The sequence below is a fragment of the Mustela lutreola genome, chromosome 14 (assembly GCF_030435805.1).
Source record: "Mustela lutreola isolate mMusLut2 chromosome 14, mMusLut2.pri, whole genome shotgun sequence".
Classification (NCBI taxonomy): domain Eukaryota; kingdom Metazoa; phylum Chordata; class Mammalia; order Carnivora; family Mustelidae; genus Mustela; species Mustela lutreola.
This window is the reverse complement of record NC_081303.1, coordinates 47,364,964-47,386,157: the sequence shown is the minus strand read 5'-3', so window position 1 is coordinate 47,386,157 and position 21,194 is coordinate 47,364,964. Positions and strand designations below refer to the sequence as shown.

The 21,194-nt window shown below is 52.8% G+C and overlaps 1 protein-coding gene across 1 annotated transcript; it reads left to right on the top strand.

Annotated features, from left to right (window-relative positions):
- Positions 1-9,427: 9,427 nt before the first annotated feature.
- PHLDA3 (pleckstrin homology like domain family A member 3) lies at positions 9,428-12,403 on the top strand. The gene is made up of 2 exons (XM_059146383.1): positions 9,428-10,324; positions 11,734-12,403. Exon 1 carries the CDS (start codon positions 9,873-9,875, stop codon positions 10,248-10,250), a length of 378 nt encoding a protein of 125 aa, XP_059002366.1. The 5' UTR covers positions 9,428-9,872; the 3' UTR covers positions 10,251-10,324; positions 11,734-12,403.
- The last annotated feature ends 8,791 nt before the right edge of the window (positions 12,404-21,194 follow it).

Below are 21,194 nucleotides of genomic sequence, written 5' to 3'. Positions count from 1 at the left end.
TAAGAAGAGAACTGTGACCCACCAATTCACCATTGTGTCCCTGGTGCCTAGCCCAGGGTGTGGCTTATAGAACACCTGAGACGATTTACTCTGATGTTCCTTTCCGTGAATCTCCTGTAGATCACATTCAAGAATATACCGGGAGCTTCCCTCCTCTCCCTCAAACCCTCCACACCTCTGCCTTGAGCTATTGGTTAATTTCTTCCTGACCTCAGTCCCAGATGGGACAATTCACTGCCTTTCCTACCATCTTGACAATGGCACTATACTGGAATTTTTCAGTTATGAAAGTGACACTCATGACAATTCATAACCACTTACTATGAAACATTTGAAAATCAAAGGCAAGCAGGTAAAAAAATTATCTATAATTCCCTGTCCCAGAAGGAACTATTAGTAACACTGTTATCTTTCCCTCCATCCTTTCTTCTTCTATTCATTCCCCCTCTCACCCCTCCCTCCGCAGCATAATTGTAGTGTGATCCCATGAATGGTTGCTCGGTAGAAGGAGAGGGAAGATCCACCCACAAATGCAGAAATTGTCAGAGCTGGAAGGGGACCTCAGCCAACCCCTCCCATGATGGATGAGAACGCTGCTTTAAAATATTCTGGGGGCACCTGGGTGGCTCAGTGGGTTAAAGTTTCTGCCTTTGGCTCAGGTCATGATCCCAGGGTCCTGGGATCGAGCCCCACATCGGGCTCTCTGCTGAGCGGGGAGCCTGCTTCCCCTTCTCTCTCTGCCTGCCTCTCTGCCTACTTGTGATCTCTCTCTCTGTCAAATGAATAAATAAAATCTTAAAAAAAATATTCTGGGGGCAAATGTGTGTGAAGTAAAGACAAATGTCTGGCACAACCCTTACCGGGGGACGGTGGGTGGGAGCAGGGGGACATTGGAAGGGTGATGAAAAGATATTTTCTGTGTTTTGAATTGTTTCGCAACAAAAATGCATTCAAGTGTTAATTACACCTGAAACACATGATTTGTGCTAAAAGAGCAGAAAAAGGAAGCTATGGAATAGAAAGCAATGGACATGTGCAGGTTCTCCCAGCTGTTACTAGTGGGTTAGTTAAAGCCACTAGAACCCTATTTTCTGCTGTCCTTCAGCCCGTTGTTCCTGGGGACAAGGGTCATACTAGGGCAGCCCCTTTGCTCTTCCAACGTGGGCACCCAGATGCCGAAATGACGTGGGAAAAGGGAAAATTCTGCAGGCCCCAACCTGATCCCCAGGCCCACAAGTCCAATCTCTGCCAGACCCAAGCTGGGATCAAATGCCTTCAAGCCCAGACTGAGCCCCATCAGAGAGGGGGCAGTGGGCGCTCCTAAGACGAAAGGGATCCCTGGTGAATCAGGAAAGTTATTGGGCTAGAAAGTGGTTAAAGGGCTGAGCGTGGGAGGGGATTTCCACCGAGAGAGCCAGGCCCAGGAGCAAGCCTGAGCGGGTTGGGTGCAGGGTTGCGGCCCACTGAGGTCTGTTGCAATGGTGCCTGTAAAACCCAAATCGTTAGGCTTGAAGCCTTGATTGGTTTTTTCTTCTGTTTCCTTTTAGAGAAACAGAGATCCGAGGAAACCCCAAAGCTCTAGAACAAAGGACTCTACATCAAAGGGGTGCGGGCAGGTCAGGAGAAGTTTGGGGGACAGGTCAGATTGGGGGGTGGGTCTCCCAGGGGCAGGGAGGGACCTGTGGACAGGAGGGCGTGTGCTGAAGCCAGAAGGGAGGAGGGGAGGGAGGAGCAGGGCTGCGGACAAACCCACGTGAGCAGCTCTCTGACCCCATGAATCTGGGACTGTGGAGACTGAGGAGGAACTAGCAATGTTCTGGTCTAACCTAAAGAGAGGACAACCAGTAGAGTTCCTTACCCCGCCCCCACTCCTCCATCTCCGCCCCCACCCCCCAGCCAGGCTTTCCTGCAGATCTAATACAAGCTAGATAAGATAGACAAGGTGAGAGACAAGTGACCTGTTCAAGGTGTCCCCGAGCTGGGCCTATTAATACAGGTGCCCCGTCTCCTGGCTAAGGGTTCCTTCCTTGACACACAGCATTCCCACACTTTCATATGCATCAGAATCATGGGGAAGGTGCATTAAAAAAACACAGATTGCTGGGTCCCAAACACAGAATTTCTGGTAGGTCTGGAATACAGCCAAGAATTTGGATTTCTAACAAGTTCACAGGTGATGCTGATGCTGCTACCACACTGTTAGAGAACTACTGCTCTAGACCCTTGATATTCAAGTGTGTTCCAAGGACTAGCAGCACTAGTGTGACATGGAAGTTTCTAGAAACACACACTCTCAGATTCCGTCCCAGACCTACTGCATCAGAATCTGCATTTATAAGATCCCCAGGTGATCTGTTGGCCCATTTGAATCTGAGAAGCGCTGGTCTGCACCACACCACCTCTTCCTTACTGGGTTCAAACCCGGGCAGCCTAAATGAGCCTTCCACTTCCATTTTCCAGGGGCCAATGGGACAGGTGCCCAGGGGCCAATGGGGAAAGATGCCTCTTTCTGGGTTTTTCCAGGGTGGGGAAAGGGTGAGGGAATCACAGAGACAGGAGAGGCTGCACATTCAGTCCTAGAGGCTGCTCTTCCTTGGTGTATGCACACCACCCTCTAGAAGATTCTGCACAGCCCACCCTGGGGAAATCCTGTGGCCACTGGACTGCCATTTTAGTCTCCAAGTTGGCCCTTGCTTTCAGGCAAGCCCCAGGTTTTTGTTTAATTATATAATTTGTTTAGTTATATGTAACACATATGAGTTTATTTTATTTTTAAAATAGGTGTAATACATGTGCATGACATCCAAACCATATAGAAGCATATCTTGGAGATACTTGTGGGCTCAGTTGCAGACTACTGCAATAAAGCGAGTCAAATGAATTTTTTTGTTTCCCAGGGCATATAAAACTTATGTTTACACCATACTGTAGTTTAGTAAGTGTGCAATAACATTATGTCTATAAGACACTATACATACACCTTAATCAAAAAATATTTATTGGGGCGCCTGGGTGGCTCAGTGGGTTAAAGCCTCTGCCTTCGGCTCAGGTCATGATCCCAGGGTCCTGGGATCGAGCCCCGCATGGGGCTCTCTGCTCAGCGGGGGAGCCTGCTTCCTCCTCTCTCTCTGCCTGCCTCTCAGCCTACTTGTAATCTCTGCCTGTCAAATAAATAAATAAAATCTTTAAAAAATATATTTATTGCTGGGGCGCCTGGGTGGCTCAGTGGGTTAAGCCGCTGCCTTCGGCTCAGGTCATGATCTCAGGGTCCTGGGATCGAGTCCCACATCGGGCTCTCTGCTCAGCAGGGGGCCTGCTTCCCTTCCTCTCTCTCTGTGATCTCTTCCCTTCCTCTCTCCTACTGTGGTCTCTCTCTGTCAAATAAATAAATAAAATCTTTAAAAAAATATATATATATATATATTTATTGCTAAAAAATAGCAATTTTCTTTCTTTTTTTTTTTAAAGGTTTTATTTGGCAGAGAGATAGAGAGTGTAAGTAGGCAGAGCAGCAGGCAGAGGGAGAGGGAGAAGCAGCCTCTCCGTCAAGCAGGAATCCTGATGTAGGTTGATCCCAGGACTCTAGGATCATGACTTGAGCTGAAGGCAGCCTCTTAATCAACTGAGCCACCCAGGCGCCCCTGCCTGAGCTTTTTTTTCTTTTTAAAAAATATTTTATTCATTGAAAGAGAGAGAGAGAGCATTAACAGGGGGAGTGGGAGAAGCAGGCTCCCCACTGAGCAGGGAGCCCAATGCGGGACTTGATCCCAGGACCCTGAGATCATGACCTGAGCTGAAGGCAGAGGCTGAACTGACTGAGCCACCCAGACACCCCCAGTTACCTGAGATTTCACTTGAGTTGCCATCCCTGATCAGGTCAGCATAACAAATATAATAATAATGAAAAAGTTTGAAATGTTGTGAGAATTACCAAAACGTGATGGAGAGACACAGAGTGAGGAAATGCGTTTGGATAAATGGAGCAGATAGATCTGGTCGACGCAGGGCCGCTACAAACCTCCCATTTGTAAAAAGCACAGTATCTGCAAAGTTTAATAAAAGGAGGAACGCCTGTAGAAACACGCTCATACAGTAACAGGCATGTTCATGCTGTCGAGCCACATCCTGGAAGTTCCACAGCTAACACATTGGTGTGGATCCTCCCAGATAGAACCTGTACAGCAGAGAGGCACACACTTCTGCTCATCTGGAATCAACTTCTGCATCTTATGATACTCACTGGACTGAAATGTCTTCCCCACAAAACAATGTATTTCAGACATCGTTCTCTATCAAGATCCACAGGTGTGTTTCGTTATTGTTAACTGCTCCATCGTTTACGAGCATTTATGTATGGTGCATTTAACTGTATTTTTAAGGGAAGCAAAACATGCAGATGGTAAGCAAATAATAAAAATCAAGCAGGACAGAATGATGAACTATGAAAAAGTGAAAGTCTTGATCTTCTCCCCTCGTCCTTCCCCACAGGAACTACTGTTAACTCTTTATTTTTGTTTTGTTTTTGAGTCACTGACTCGATTTTTCTATTTGTTTATTTATTTATTTAAAGATTTTACTTCTTTGAGAGAGAGAGGGAGCGAGAGACGGAGCACAAGCTGGGGGAGGGGTTAGAGGGAGAGGAAAGGGCAGACTTCCTGCTGAGCAGGAAGCTGGATGTGGAACTGGATCCCACGACTCTGGGACCATGACCCGAGATGAAGGCAGACACTTAACTGACTGAGAGACCCAGGTGCCCACAGACCTGATTTTTTTTTTTTTTTTAAGATTTTATTTATTTATTTGACACAGAGAGAGATCACAAGTAGGGAGAGAGGCAGGCAGAGAGGGGAAGCAGACGTCCTACAGAGCAGGGTGCCTGATATGGGGCTGGATCCCAGAACCCTGAGATTACAACCTGAGCCGAAGGCAGACGCTTAACAACTGAGCCATCCAGGTGTCCCCACAGATTTTATTTTTATTTTTATTTTTTTTTTAATTTTTAATTTTATTTTTCCCCCCACAGACTTGATTTTTAGACCAGGTTTGCATTTCCAGAAAAATTGATCGGATAGTACAGAGTTCCCATGTCCCTCTCCCCACCCCCACCCCCCATAACTTTCTCCCGTTATTAACATCTTGCATTAGTGTGGTACATTTATGATGATTTTTTCCAGCTCCACTGTTCATCAGTTCCATTCTGTTCCGTCATTCAACAATTTACCAAGGCCCTACCCTGCACCAGACAACATTCTCAGTGTTGAAGCCACAGGGTTGTAAAAAACAGGATAAAATTCCCTCCAGGCACAGAGCTTACATTCTAGTAGAGGAGATAAATAATAAATAAGAAAAATATTAAGAAATTTAGATGGTGGCATTTGCTGGAGAGAGAAATCAAGCAGGAGAGTGGATGTTGTGTATATACACAACATGACTGAGTGTGTGTCTATGGGCTGGTGTGCCTGCAGGGAGAGGGTTGCAGTCTTACACAGGGCGGTCTGGGAAGACATCACTGAGAAGGTGATATCTGAACAAAGAGCTGAAGGAGGGGAGGAAATGTACCATGTGAGGATCTGGGGGAGAACAGTCCTGGCAGAGAACAGCATGAGCAAAGGCCCTGAGGAAGGCCAAGTGGAGGGTGACTAGGATGTGGCTGGAGCCTGGGGTGGGAGGGCAGACAACACAGGCACTTAGGGCAGGAAGTAGCGGACAGGTCTTATAGGGTGCTATGGGCTCCTCGCTGACTTGTGCTTTATTCAAAGATGAGAAGGTTCTGGTGGATTGCAGGAAAAGGAGTGACATAATCTTACTTCCGTTGTACAATTTTTATAGCATTAATAGACATTCTATTTTGTAAATAAAATGATCTTGGATGCATTTTATATAGATAGAGTCCAACAAGTAATGACCAGTAAACCAAATATAGAAGATCAAGTAAATATTGTAGAAAAAAGAAGCTAGGTTACTTTTTATATCCCTCTGGGTCCCATTCTGGCCTCTATCTCTCCTTATTCCCATCTTCCGTTCCACTCTGTCCTGGGTAGCCTCCAGGATGGACCAGGGCTCCCTCCTCCCCACTATTGATGGCTGAGACCTTGCTAGAGCATTTCTATCACACTATTCCCTGGGGCCATTTTGTAGTCTAGTCTGTTCCAGCTGGACTTGGATTGACTGACTGTGCAGATCAGCTTTCCTTTGGGCTGGGCGGAGGGTGGAGCCAGCTTTGGGCAGCAACCAGGGACATTCTGTCCAGTCGTCCCATGTAGTCAACAAGTCGGTAAGAATTAAGTATCTCCAGGGCCCAGCATTGCCCCCAGCTGAGTGCCCCAGGAAGGCTAAGTTAGAGTTCCCGTTCCCAGGGGTAATGTAGGGATACCTTGGCAGGAAGGGAGTAAAAGACTCCATATCAAAGGGATGCTGGCAGGTCACTAGACCCCCCACCAGCCCTCACCAGCCCCTACCCTGCTCCCCTGGATCTACAATGCTTATTGCCTTCTGCTGGACCAAGTTGGGTTACTTGGGCCCAAGCCTCTCTCAGTTGGGGCTACCAGGCAGGATGTCAGTTCTGGGGGAAAATTTAGAGTGAGTCATCTCCCCTTATTCCAGGAGGTTTTAAGACTGGAGGGTAGGACTCCCAGCGGGACCTACACTGGGGAGACGTGGTTTTGGGAACTAGATGTTTAGTTGGTAAAGATCTTTCCAGCGATAGAGTACGGCCTGCTGAATTTCTTCCTATGGCCTCCTCTTTACACACTCAATCTTGCTATCCAATATTCCTGTCTTTTTCGTCCTTTCTCCTGTGTCCAAAACCTTGGTACCACTCTTCCCAGTAAGCTGATCAGGAAAGTGTGGGTGTCCAGATCTTGGGTAAAAAGAACCCTGTGAGGGGCCCCTGTGTGGCTCAGTAGGTTAAGCATCTGCCTTTGGCTCAGGTCATGATCCCAGGGTCCTGAGATCGAGCCCCAAGTTGGGCTCCCTGCTTGGCTCAGCTCTGTTCCTCATCCCCCCTCCCTCCCCTGACCTAGTCCTGTTCCCCACACCTCCTTATTATATACAAAAAAACAAAATCTTAAAAAAAAAAAAAGAATCCTGGGTATCAACATATCAACACAAGATCCTGGGCCTTTTTAGCTACCACACATCCTCTTCCCAGCTTTGTCATTTACAGAGCTGTGTGACCTCATCTAGGTTGCTTGACCTCTCTGAGCTCACTTTTCTCCTGAGGAAAATGAGCACAATGATAATAACAATACCAATTTGTTGTGAGAAGAAAACCCCCGGAGAGAGCTCCATAACCTTCAAATACCTTGTGAATTAACCTGAAACTGGAGAGAGAGTCAGTGAGTCCCGGACTCAGTGCATGGGGGAGAGGTTGAAGTAGTAGAGATAAAAACAGAGTTAGGGGCAGAGCTAGCAGCCTGGTCCAGGACCCTGTCTCCTCAAGGCAGAGCTTTGGATCATGGCAGGACTGTGCCAGATCGGTGCACTCAGGAGATTCCTATGGAGGAGGTCGGGGGTGGGGGTTTGTGCAGAGACAGAAGCCATGGGAAGGCACTGCTGGAGGATAGGCTGAGACATTGGGGGTCGGTAAGACAGGGCTCTGGGTACCTTGAGCTTTCTCAAATGCTGCCCTCTGGGCCTCAAGGAAGAGAAACAGCCAAGACAAAAGATACTTGTCTTGGCTGCTTCTCTTCCTTCGTGGTGCTGGCCACTTCCTCTCCGGGAGGGGTATTCTGGGGGTTAGGGAGTTCGCTTCCTGGGGGTGTATGTGTGTGTGGGGTGCTCCGCCACCCCACATGCTGAAGAGCTGTGGTGAGAAACGGACAGCTGGCTTCCCCCACCTCCTGACTTGAGGCACCTCTCCCCTCTTGGACCCTCCTTGTGCCGTTTAGGCTCTACGTCAATGGGCAGGAGGACGGAAATGGGGTGTAGGGACAAAGAGGTCTTATTATTGTGATTACTACCTATTATTGTTCCCATAATGATCTGTTATTAACACGGCAGTGAAGAGGCCCTCAGGAAACCGGGAGCTGGAGAAGCTGACCCAGATGGGGCAGAATCAGGACCTAGAACAGCCATCTTCCAGTGCCTGGCTGAGGAAGGTCCCCATCCTCTTCTGAAGGCTGGCCGAGGGGGAACAGGGGAGGAATGACATTTATTGAGAGTTATCATGTCTCTCACAAATGTTATCTAACTTATTCATCAGAGCTCCCTGAACGAAGAATGAATTAATCTTTCCATTTGACACATGAGGAAATGGAAGGATAATGGAGCAGCACAAGGTGGGCAGGGACACCGCGGACCTAGAGGAAGGGTTGAGATTGTTAAGCCTTTTAGGCCAATCAAGGGATGGAAGCCTTCTCCCTCCCTATCCCCCTTCAGCTCCGAACTGAATCCCGGGAAGTCCATTGTCTCAGGTGGCGTGGAGGGAGGCCGATAGAATCCTCCCGAGTGGCTGCGACAAACAGGGGTAGGCTCATGCTCCTGCCTCTAACTCCAGACATGGCCGGTGCCGGTGGTCTGAGCCACCAGTCCCTCCAAGTGTGTGCTAGGAACAAGACTGCAGAAAGTGACCACAGTCGGGTCCCCTCTGCCTCCACAGGGAGGCTGAATGACCTCAAGTTTCCTCTGCTCAGTTTGCCCTTTTTTGTCCCCCTAAGATGTTATTTATTTGTTTGACAGGGAGATAGAGAAAGCCAGAGGGTACAAGAGGGGTGGGGGAGGGCAAGTGGCAGAAGGAGGAGAAACAGGTACCCCCCTGAGCAGGGAGCCCCAGAAATGACCTGAGCCGAAGGCAGACGCTTAACTGAAGGCAGACGCTTAACCGACTGAGCCATCCAGGAACCCCTCACATTGGCTTTTCTCTACTCCTCCCCCGGAGCTGGGGATGCAAGTAGGGAGTAGGAGGGGGTGGGTCGCCCAATGAGATACAGCTGGGCAGCCTCTCTTTTTCCTCCCCAGCAGGGGAAGGAACCCAACATTGGCTTGATTCCTACCCCCATCCCCCACCCCAGGATCGTCCTCGTTTTTTTCTGATTTGCACAATGCCAAAGGGAAGCTGGCCAAGTTAGGAAGAGGGGGCATGGGATGTGGAGGCAGCAGATGTCTGCGCCCACTATGCAAGTCCCAGGCGGTGCACCGCGCGACCACAGAGCAAGGCCACCCCTCTTCCAAGCAGCGACCCTCTCATCTGGGAGACTCTCCCTGTCCCCCGCCTCTCGAGACCACGATCGTCCCCTGCGTCCAAGGCCTGAAGGAGATGTGGTTCCAATAAGTGGCAGGCCACGAGGCTCAGGCTGTTGGGTAAGCAAACCCCCCGTCGGTACCAGCCTTCCCGGCCCGATGCCCAGCGCCTGCAGAGCGTGACCGAGCCCCCGCCGTGGCCCCGCCCCCTGGAGCCCTGCCCCCCCGAGCCCGGCCCAGGCGGGTGCGCCGCACGGAGGGGAGGGCCGGCCGGGGCAGGAATGCGAGGCGGGCGGGCGGAGGACGCAGGAGGCGAACGGCGGAACATGTAAGGGCACATCCCTCGAGCAGCCGCCCAGCGCGCAGGCAGAGCCCAGCGGAGCGAGCGGGCGAGCGCAGAGCCAGTGCGCAGCGGGGCTTTCGGGCCGGAAAGCAGCGGGCGGCACCGGGCAGTGACGAGCCGGGGCAGCCCGAACGGCGTGGAAGAGCGGCGGAGGGCCGGAGCGGGGGCTGCGGGCGCCGAGCAGGCGGCGGTGGCTGGAGGACTGAGCGGCGGGCGCCCGGCTCAGTAGGGGCGCAGGTGGCAGGGAGAGCGGCCAGCCGGCCCCGGGCGCCAGAATCCGGCGCGGCCCAGCCGGAAAGGGCGCCGCGCCCACCGCAGCCTACAGCCTGCCCGGGACCTCGGGGCGCCCATGACGGCGGCGGCGACGGTGCTCAAGGAGGGCGTGCTGGAGAAGCGCAGCGGCGGGCTGCTGCAGCTGTGGAAGCGGAAGCGCTGTGTGCTCACGGAGCGGGGGCTGCAGCTCTTCGAGGCCAAGGGCACCGGCGGCCGGCCCAAGGAGCTCAGCTTCGCCCGCATCAAGGCCGTGGAATGCGTGGAGAGCACCGGGCGCCACATCTACTTCACGCTGGTGACCGAGGGCGGCGGCGAGATCGACTTCCGCTGCCCCCTCGAGGATCCTGGCTGGAACGCCCAGATCACCCTGGGCCTGGTCAAGTTCAAGAACCAGCAGGCCATCCAGACAGTGCGGGCCAGGCAGAGCCTCGGGGCCGGGACCCTTGTGTCCTAACCCCCCCCCAGCTTACCATCTCACCTTTACACTGCTCACCCTCCCCACCACGTGGTGCCCAGAGGTCAAGTCAGGTAAGCCCTTTGGGGACTGAACCCTCTTTCTCTCTAGTCTCCCTTCTCTTTCCCCTACAAAGAAGATGAGGGGTCACCAGCAGCATTCCACTTAAAAGCTGAAACCCTAGGGCCTACAAGGAGTAGGAGCTTTGGAGTCTGAGCAAGGGGGACCAAGAGCTGGACATTCCCCTTGGGCCCCAGGGAGGGAGGTCCTATATGACCCAGGTGGCAGAGTGGAAGGTAGGAGAGATGGGCCTCCCTACAGGTTGCTTCCGCCCCGGCTCAGGCGGAGGGAGGCTGGGCTCAATATTCCCTTGAGGCTTTTCAGCAGGGGCCGGGGCCTTGGCTTTCCAGGAGCTGGGTAGAGGCAGGGTTGGGATGAACTGAAGTTTGCCTCCTCCTTATGTTAGGATCAACAGTCTACGTAGGAGAGTTTGAGCATGGAATTGGGGCAGAACCATGACCTCCTTCAGTTAGCAGAGTCATTACCGGTTGGGCACAGAACCCAGCTCTTGAGGTGGGGCCTCAGGGGGAGGGTCTGACAAGGCTGGGCGGGGTCTCCACTACCTATTCTTGACAGTGGCTCTTGGGTCCTGGGGCTGAGCTGCTGGCAGACCAGAGATGTTGGAGAGTGGGTGGGCCAGGCCAGAGGCCAGGCCACCAATGCCAAGGGGGAGTGGGCCTGTCCACCTGTCCCTGAATGCCAGCCAATGCCCAGGAGGGCCAGAGGAGGAGAAGCTGAAGAAGGGGGTGGGCAGCTGGGGCAGGGTGGGTGGACGGGTGCAGGATGGAGTCATGATTTGTTATTTGTGATGTCTTAATCCTTCTTGAGCAGTGGGGCAGAGGGTGAGGGGCAGATCTGTGGTCAGGAAGGCCCAGGGGAGGACCAGGAATAGAACCTAGAAGCTCTGGCTCCCAGCCCTGTGCCCTCTTCCCCAGATGCCACTCCCTCCCCGTGGGAACTAGGAGCAGGGCCGGGGAGGGTTTATACCACTCAGGTTTTCATATTTTCTGGTGGAAACCCATACCCGCCCCCTTGACCCTCCCTACCACCTCCCACACTACCTCACCTTCCAGCCCTCCCGCTTCTCCGCCTTAACAAAATAGAGTCCCAGGGCGCCTGGGAGCCCCAGCTGTGCCACCTACCCCTTTGACCCTCCTGCTGACTGTAGTGAGGGTTAGCTGAGAGGTTGGGCTGAAGGCAGACGTGCTGTATTGAGAACTGAGTCCTGTGGATCCCTCCGGCCTTGGCGGGGCTGGGAGGAAGCTGGTTCCTCCGTGGATCACAGTGTGTGGCGCACATGCTATTTCCTCTGCCTTTCCCCTGCTGTGGAGAAGGTTGGAAATCTCTGATGTAAAACAGCTCGTGGTGGGTACTTACTATCCCAGGGTCTGCCCCTGCCCTAACTGCTGTTCTCTCTCAACAGCTTTCCTGCCCCTTTTGTCTCATGGGGCATGACTATGTTCCCTGTGTCAAGGCAGAAGCCGTGGTTGTGCGGAGGAGGCGTTGGACCTGAAGGAATGGACCGGGCCCGGGGAGGAGGGCAGAAGGCCACGTGGGGCTGAGGATGAAGATTCAGCCCCTGGACAGTTGCAGACTTTCAGGACATTCCCTGCTCAGGGCCTTGTAGCCACAGGCCTGACTTGTGTCTCATGATGGAGAGCTGGCATCCAAGCGTCCTCTCCCCAGCGGCCCTGTCATCCGTTCTGCAGACTGCTGTTGGTCCCCAGCTTGGTGCCATGCCTGGAAGAGGATGTTTCCCCATGGGGTGCCCAGCCAGCACCTCAGGACTCGGGAGGCCAGCCTGGTACCCAGAGGGGGATCCCCCCGGCATCACCTCTGGACTCACCTTGGTGGTGGGGGGGGAGCTGATGGGCCCCGAGGCCCACACGTGGGGGTCTCCTGCTGCTTAGGTCCTTCTGGGACCCCCACCCATCCAGGCCTTCTCTTTGCACACTTCTTCCCCCACCTCCTGCCCATCTTCCCCCCACTGTGGTGCTCGGCCTGGAGGTGGTGGGGGTGGGGTGGGGGTTTGACCATTATCATTTCATGCCTATCCCAAAATGAAGATGCCCCACGGAGGGCAGTGAACACACTGTTTGCCGAGTGGAATTCTTTGCCCACAAAGATGCGGTGCTTGGAAGCTCCCTCTCCCACCCCTGCTTTTCAGTTCCACAGCCCATTCTGAAATCTCCAGCCTGGGGAGGGGGAGACATGGCAACCCCAGGAGGCATGACCTCAGTGGTCCCAGAAACGAGGGACTGTAAGGACTGAGGGATGTTCTACTGGCCAACTCGGTTTCTGTTGATTCTTCTCCGGAAGGCCATGCCCCCCACCCCCGCCATCCTGAGAGCTGGCTCAGTGTTCTGGGCAGAGCTTGTCTCCCTGTACTGGACGTACTCAGGCTTTTATACATTTGTACATATGTGCAGTAAGTCTTCCTCATGGCGTGGTTTAGGAGGAATAATTTCAGCACAGGAGAACTTGAAGTGCAGAGACATAGCTGCCTGGGCTATACAGTAACTATTAATCAGGGAACCCTCAAGATCTTACCATGTTGTGGCCAGCAGTTTAGGCTGCCCTCCCTTCCTCTGTGGTCCACCACATCTGGCCTTCCCTGGGGCAAAGCAGTGGCCTACTCCAGAGTCTGCAGAAGGAACAAGGAGACCCCATGGCCCCCTTCAGCAATCTGAAATCTCTTTAATAACCTTTGTGCTTCCAACCTGCCTTGTTCCCCCATCAAATTTCTCCGGTTTCCCACCAAAACCTCCTCGTCCCGTGTCCCAGGACCTCAGAGTCCCCACGAGCTTCTTTCTCATCTGCTACATGAGTGACATCTCACAACTGAAAGAGAATTTACAAATTACAAAGGAGTTTTTAACAGAGATCTCCGTTATTACTTCATTAGGCTTTATACCCGTGTCATGAATAGCTTAGCAGCTATTACCAGCGTGGCAAGGAAGCATCATATTCCATGCCGACCCTGATCAGGGCTCCCCTAGCATGCTGTGATCGTTTGGTGATGTCTGCCCTGGGCTGGGGAGCATGCCTAGGCTTATACGGGGGGTGGTGGTGAGAAGATGGTGTCTGCCAGCCTTCCTTGATGGAGCCAGGGAATGGGAAAAGGTTATGGGAATGGGAAGGGGTTAGTTTCTCCATCGAATAAGATGACCTCTAAAATACAATCCTTGCTCTTGCAATCAAGCTCAAAGGTGGCCAATGGTGGGGATTCTGACATGAAGGAAGAAAAGAGGCCTCCAGGCCTTCAGAAGCGGGAGAGTGGGAGCCGATGGGAGTGGGATGCAAGGCAACTCAAAGTTGTACTAAATGCTTCTCACAGGCCAGGCACTGTGCTTGGCGCCGGTGAGGCCAGGATGAGGAACCCACAATCTGACCCTTGCCCCGAAGAGCCCAGAGTCTATTGCGGAGATAAAACGCCAGCTGGTGCCTGGAGGGCTGGCGGGAGCAGCAGGGGAACGCGGGGCTCTGCCTCCTGTGCCCTGTACAGTGGCGGCCTCAGTGGAGTTTCTAGGATCATTGGCTTGGCTGCAAAGGGCAGTGGGGGTGTGGCCAGCATGAGCTGTCAAGGGCAGGGGGCACGCGGGGTGGAGGAGGAGGCCGACTTACCGTTCTGGCGCTCCCTGCTTTTCTGGAACATAGCCTTGTCAGTTCCAATGATACTTCGGTTCCTTCCCAAACCCAGTTTCGGTTTCTCCCCTTGCTAGGAGAGTCCCAGCCCCTCTGCAGGATGTGCTGCAGTTAGAACCCTTCACGCAGACCCTAGAATGTAGCAGGCCCTTAGTATACATTAATAGAGATGGTGGTTGTTGCCATGGAGAGGAGCTCTGCCTCCTATTTGTAAGAGTCCCGTAGCTTCCGGAAGCCTCCAAGAACTCACAGCACAGAGATGGGGGGCTCACATAATGAATTCAGGTTTGTTTGTTTGTTTTTTAAAGATCTGTGATCTCTGGGGAGTCGTGTCTCTGATGGGGAGGGAGATACCCTGCTTCCTGAATTCAGGGGTGTCTGCACTGCTCTGGCAACTCTGAATTCTAAAAATGGAGCATAGGCTTCACCCTAGGAATGCTTGGCTGGACCACAGAATAGGGTCAAGGCCTCTTTGGGGGCACAAACAGGCCCTGACAGTGCCAGCAGACATGCACGAAATGGAAAAACTGCCCAACTGGGCCTGAGGACTCCGTAAGGCCAGGGAGGGGCTGCTGCCTTCTCTCCCCCTGCCCTGGCAGCCCCGGCCTCACCCCCGCCTGCTGCGTGAGTCATGGATGGGAAAATGAGAAAGGGCAAGTCCCAGCCCAGCAGCCGGGCGGCTTCTGAGGCCAGGGGCGGGGAGACAGGGGAGAAGGGATGGGCTTGCTCAGGTCAGGGTGAGCCGAGGCTGGGGCTGAGGCTTTGGCAAGAGTGAGCCTGTTGCAAGGACAAGAAGGAAGGCCAGCACGAGGAGCCAGACTTAGAATCCACAGGCAGGCAGTGCTGCGGGACGGAGTGGGGGTAGATCTACAAGGGCCTTATGGCGTGCAACTCTGAGATCTGGCCTTTCCCAGAAGCTGGGGATGCATAGGTGCCGTGGACAGGTTTCCTGCCAGGCCCAGAGCCCGAGGGCCCTGGTAAGGCTGTGCTCTGCTGTGCGCCAAGCTGCTGCGAGGCTGCACGGGGAGCCCCGTCTTGGCCTCCTCCAGTCTCTGCTCCAGTCTGGGGGCCACAGCCCCGCAGCGTGTTTTGTCCAGGATGCAACCCATGCTCCTGCATACAACCTTCGGGGGCTTCTCCACGGCCATGGAGAAGTCCAGGTTCCTGGGACGTGCCCTCACCACAATCAGGGCTCTTTCTTGCACCCGCCACACAGTCCGCACACCCAGGGCCCCATTCCTGTACTGCCAGGCTTTTGCATCCCCTCCTCCTAAACTTCTTGCATTGCTGGCTCACCACCTCGGAGGAGCCTCCCAGCTCTGCCTCCAGTCCGGGCTGAGCAACTGCTCTCTCCTCCGCGTGGCTCAGACTCTTCCATTAGTCACCCTGAGTGGCAGTTGGCTTTCTTGTCTGCCTGTCGGCTAGACCGTCAGCACCTGTCATCTGTATATTCCTGCTCCGTCAAAGTATGTGGTTCACAGCAGGCTCTTAAGAATGGCAAAGGGCATGGGGCGCCTGGGTGGCTCAGTGGGTTAAGCCTCTGCCTTCAGCTTACGTCATGATCTCGGGGTCCTGGGATCGAGCCCTGCATCCGGCTCTCTGCTCAGCGGGGAGCCTGCTTCCCTTTCTCTCACTGCCTACCTCTCTGCCTACTTGTGATCTCTGTCAAATAAATAAATAAAATCTTAAAAAAAAAAAAAAAAAAAAGAATGGCAAAGGGCAGAACGTGCTTACTCAAGCATTGGTCCAAGAACTATTCAGTTATTGAATTGAGTAATGCTCCAGCAACTCTGTGAAGTCCCTGTTAATTCTCTCTCTCTCTTTTTTAAAAGATTTTATTTATTTATTTGACAGAGAGAGATCACAAGTAGGCAGAGAGGCAGGCAGAGAGAGAGAGGAGGAAGCAGGCTCCCTGCTGAGCAGAGAGCCCGATGTGGGGCTCCATCCCAGGACCCTGAAATCATGACCTGAGCTGAAGGCAGAGGCTTAACCCACTGAGCCACCCAGGTGCCCCAAGTCCCTGTTAATTCTTATAACTCCCATGTTTTCTGTTAGGAAACTGAGGCCCAGAGAGGTGAAGTGATTTCTTCAGAATCACACAGCTGCTGTTAAGTGGTAGAGCCAGGATTCAGCCGGGTCAGTGGGGCTCTAGCACTGGCTCTTACCCCAACACCAGAGGATTAATTCTCACCGGACGAGTGAGGGAAGGAACGAAGGGATGAACCCACAGTTTCATGGGGAGAACGTTGCTCAGGCTGGGACACAGGAGAGTTCAGCCCAGAGGAGTGGGGATCCCCTCTGTGGGCTGGGCTGTGGAGGAGGCCTTGTGGAGGGGCTGACCACAGTTGGTCCTTGAAACAGTGGTGGGTCTCACTGCAGGAAAGGACACAGGGAGGTGTCCTGTGGGTTGGGAGGAGGTGTCCTGGGACCGGACTGGTGTGGAAGAACAGAGAGACCCGGAGTGGGAAGGTACAGAGAGAACGCTGAGCGAACAAATAGTTTTCCGGGCTGAGCGCCGGTTCTTCATTGGCCCAAAGTGCTGTTTGTCTCATGACTTGGTACAGGGCTACCCCATCCTGCATACCAGGCTGCAGAGACCGGGGTAGCCATCTCAGATGGTACCCTGTGTGGCAGCAGGCCCGGTCCCAGAGGCCCACAGGTAGGGCTCAAACCCAGTCAGGGCGACTAACCATCCCAGTTTGACTGGGACTCTCTTGAGTTTAAGCATGGAAAGCTACATGCGCCAAAGAACCCTCAGTCCTGGGCAACCTGAGACAGTGTGTCACCCGACACCCTGCCCCAGGGACGGGAAGAACTGCGGCTCCCAACTTTTAGCTCACCTGTCAGCTCTGCCCACACCTCTGCTCTCCAGTGGGGCCATGGAAGAGTCTGAGCTCAGAGCAGCCGTGTGATGGCCCGGGGGGCATCAGCAGCCTGGACTCAGGCAGCAGCGGAGGTCTCTGCCATCCTTGGAGGGGACACCGGGCCCCTAGCTGCAAGAAGGAAGGAGAGCCAGGTGTCCTCAGGGGCTCTTCCATCAGCTCTGCTTCTACTGGACCCCCAACTGCAACTTCATTCAACTGAACTCAACCTGGCCCTTCGTTAAGCACCTGGTTTCTGCTGCACAGATACAGATACCTGTCCAGTCTCCCATGATCATCAAGACAGAGAGGGCAGCAAGGGAGGGGAGGGGACTGTTGTTGAGGACAGAGCCATGAGAAGTGGGCAGGGGATGCAGGTGGTCCTTGGGATGGAGGATAGAATTCTATCAGAGAGATAAGGGGAGGCAAGACCTTCCAGGGGTAGAAATGACCTGTGCACAGGTGCCAGGCTGGAGAAAGCGGGGTGCCACAGGAAACACAATAGGTTTGCACAGAACCTGGATATCTGAGAATCAAGCACAGGTGAGGTGGGCCGACTGGGAGTCTCCTGAGTGGCGGGGGTGGGGGCCTCGAGACTTCTTTCATTGGCAGCTGGAGCCTGTCACAAGGCTTCTGTTCTTTTTTTTTTTTTCCCCCTATGATTTTATTTATTTATTTGAGAGAGAGAGAAAGAGAGCGTGAGCACGAGCAGGGATGGAGGGGTGCACCACAGAGGGAGAGGCAGGCTCCCCGTTGATCAGGGAGCCCAACATCACAGGGCTCCACCAGGACCCTGGGATCATGACCTGAGCTGAAGGCCGAGGCTTTAACCCTCTGAGCCACCCAGGTGCCACAAGACTTCTGTTCTTAACACATACACACCCCTTTATTTTTATTTCAAAAATGTGTTCAGGGGCACCTGGGTGGCTCAGTGGGTTAAAGTCTCTCCCTTCTGCTCAGGTCATGGTCCCAGGGTCTTGGGATCAAGTCCTGCATCAGGCTCTCTGCTCAGCAGAGAGCCTGCTTCCCTTCCTCTCTCTCTGCCTGCCTCTCTGCCTACTTGTGATCTCTGTCTGTCAAATAAATAAACAAAATCTTTAAAAAAAAATGTGTTCAGTGAAGAAAAATGTGAAAGGACAGCTCGTTATGAAGAAGAAAACAAATATCACCTTTCAAGTTTCCATCTGGCAGAGATAATCTTTGTTAACATTTAGGTGTATTTCCTTCTACATTTATTTCTATGCAAATAGATATGTGATATATAATTATTACATATGATATGCTATGTGATAATTTTTCACACATGAGGTCATACTATGTGTGCTCCTTTATATCCTGATTTTTTTTTAAAGATTTTATTTCTTTATTCCCCCCCCCACCCCTCCCTTTCTTTTCTTTCTTTCTCTCTTTCTTTCCTCTTATTATTTGAAGTCAAATTAGCTTCCTTAAAGTGAAATGCGTGGGTCTGCCCTGGAATGCAGGGGAGATGTAGTGAGCCCTGGGTTTGAGAATGGGTATCGGTGATGATCTTGGAGAAGGGAGACCCTGAGAGCAGGGAAATCAGTGAGGAAGTGATGAGGCCGAAGAGCCTCGGTGGGAATGGAAGGGAAAGGTGGGAGCCAATGAGGAGACAGTCAGTGGTTAGTAAATGCCCACCATGGGGCCGAAAATCATGTCATCCACATGGACGCATTCAGGTAGCAGTGAAACACTTCCGCTGTAATCACAGACATGAGTGTGAAGCCCTGCCGGGTCTCTCATTAGCAGTGTTATTTGGCACCCCGTTAACATGGGAAGGATAATAGCCTACTTCCTAGGATCATGGTGAGAATTAATTGAGGGAATGCCTGTAAAGTAGATAAGGCACATAGATAATGCACAGTAAGCGTTTGTAGCTACAGGAGTGTGATTACAGCAGCGTGATAATCCTCCCAGTGCCCTGGCTCTGCCTAATCCCCATTTAGAAAGCTGCCTTTAATTAACCACTTCAACTGGCAATGATTGCTGGTGCTTTTCCCTGATACCAACCTCTAACCTTCACGGAGTCCTGGCCTCAACTGGGCTAGACTTACATCCCTTCAGGGCCCATCCCAGCCCGTGAAACTGACATTCAGAGACGTGAGAAGTTCGCGGGCACCGCGTGGACCCAGGCCTCCCAATTCCTGGACGACGAAGTTCTCGCGACATCTGGGAGCCTTCTGGTGTTGGGACTTCCTGGTTAGAAGTGAGGATGGAGGGAGCAGGCGATGGTCCAGCAAGATTCCTTTGTCGCCCAACGGTGCTGCGTTGTCATGATCTTCCCCAGCTCCGCTAACTGGGCTCCGCTCCAGGGCTCAGAGCCCTTTGCACACAGAAATGCCCCTTGCTCTGCCAGGAAGGAGAGGGTGAATTGCACAATTTGTCTGAGTTCACAGAGCATGTCACAGACCACGCTGCGTGGAGAATACAGGCGTCTGGCCCAAGCCAGCCCCGGGGAGTCCTTGGCTGACTCCCTGTGGCTAGGGATTTGAGCCTCTGTGCTTACCAAGACAGCAGAGCTAAAGAGACGGCGCTCAGAAAGCAGCTCTAAAATGCCGACAGCATCTATTAATTATACTTGACTGGGGTGGTCGGGGCTGCAGTTCGAAGCTTTTGGCTCTTTGTGCCAAGAGAGATGTTAGACTCTGGACTAACCCCACTTCCAAAACACATACGCCCAACGGCCATTTCTCACCATCTGGGTGGTCCATCCGGGGGTCCAGCCCAAAACAGTTGATTTCTCCAGCAGGACAAAACATAACACTCCGGGGGCAAGGTCTCTGGAAGCCCTACTCCCCACTGTCTTCACCTTCAATCCTGGAATGTTCACCATCACCCTCTGCATTTCTCTCCAGCGCCCTGGCTCTCCAGAAACTTTCAAGTGTGATCTTGTATTATCACAAAAGGAAAAGCTTGGAATATTTCCTGATAGATAAGACGGTGAATCTAAGGCCCAGGGAAGGAAAGCATCCTCCGCAAGGTTATGCCAGGGTCGCTGAGCGAACACCCAGTCTGGAATTAGAGAGAAGAATGTTCTAGGTAGTCCTTCTGTGGTAGGCTGTGGCATGCAGGCATCTGGGGCACTTAGCATTTTAGAGCATCCTTGGGCTCTACTGGGTACTTGGGGGCTCCTCTCAGCTAGTCTGCAAGTCTACTTTGCTGTCAGCATCCACTGCTGGGCTGAGATACTGCCAATGTCAAAGGTAATGCTAAGGCCAGGGGTGTCCGGGAACATGGAGGGGAACCTGAGTCCACCTTGCTTTGCCCAGTGTCTTCTGATTTCCCAGATCCACAATCACAAGGTCTATTGCACGGTCTGGTGAGAGGTCCTTGGATTCACCGACCTAGACAGGAAGGTGCAGGAGGGCAAGGCCCTATATTTCCTAACTGGGCTCCCTACCAGATCCTCAGGCCAGTGGCTGGCCTATGGCAGGTGCTGGGTAAAGAGCATGGAAAGAGCAAACGGGAAGTTGTGTGTGAGTGGTTATGTATGTGTGCCTGCGTGTGTGTCTGTGTGTGCTGTATTGGGGGCTATCTCCTGGCACGCTTCCAATAAATAGAGTCTGGAAGACATTAGGTGGCGTGTAGTCAGGAGAAATGCACTGAGCGGGCCTCTAGGTGGCTTTTGGAGGGAATGCTGATAGTCTGGGCCTAGGAGACAGCGCTCCGGGTCCCCATTCCGACTGGGCCGATACCTGACCCTGGGATCTTGGGCAAGCGATGGGCCTTGTTTTCCTCACTTGTAGAATGAAGGAGTCGAAGTAAGTCAGTAGGTTCTAAATCCAGCAGATGGTTAGAATCCTCTGGGTGCCTGTTGAAGGCACAAAAGCCTGGCCCTACCCGCAGCTCACTGAATCTGATCCCCTAGACCTAGAACCAGGATGCAGTATTTTCAGTCGACCCCTTACCCTACCCACAGTGAGTCTGACGTCGCCAGGCCAAGGAAATGAAGCTCAATGACCTCTGACAGTCACCAAGAGCTCAGGGCAGGGGCGCCTGGGTGACTCAAAGGGTCTGCCTTCAGCTCAGGTCATGATCCCAGGGTCCTGGGATCGAGTCTCTCATAGGGCTCCTTGCTCAGCAGGAAGCCTGCGTCTCCTTCTCCCTCTGCCACTCCCCCTACTTATGCTCTCCCTCCTCCCCTCTCTGACAAATAAATAAATAAAATCTTTAAAAAAGAGAAAAAGAGCTCAGGGTACAACTCAGGGCTGCCATCCTGGCTCCTGGGGTTTGATGTGGGGGAGCCTGGCAGAGGTTTATTGAGCAGAGCCTGCTGAATGGTGTTTTACACACACACACACACACACACACACACACACACACAGGTCCTACAAGCTCATATATATCCATCCACAAAGCC

Bases quoted from the DNA above. Each gene is read 5' to 3' on its own strand.
- PHLDA3 (XM_059146383.1), top strand. From the start codon at position 9,873: ATGACGGCGGCGGCGACGGTGCTCAAGGAGGGCGTGCTGGAGAAGCGC.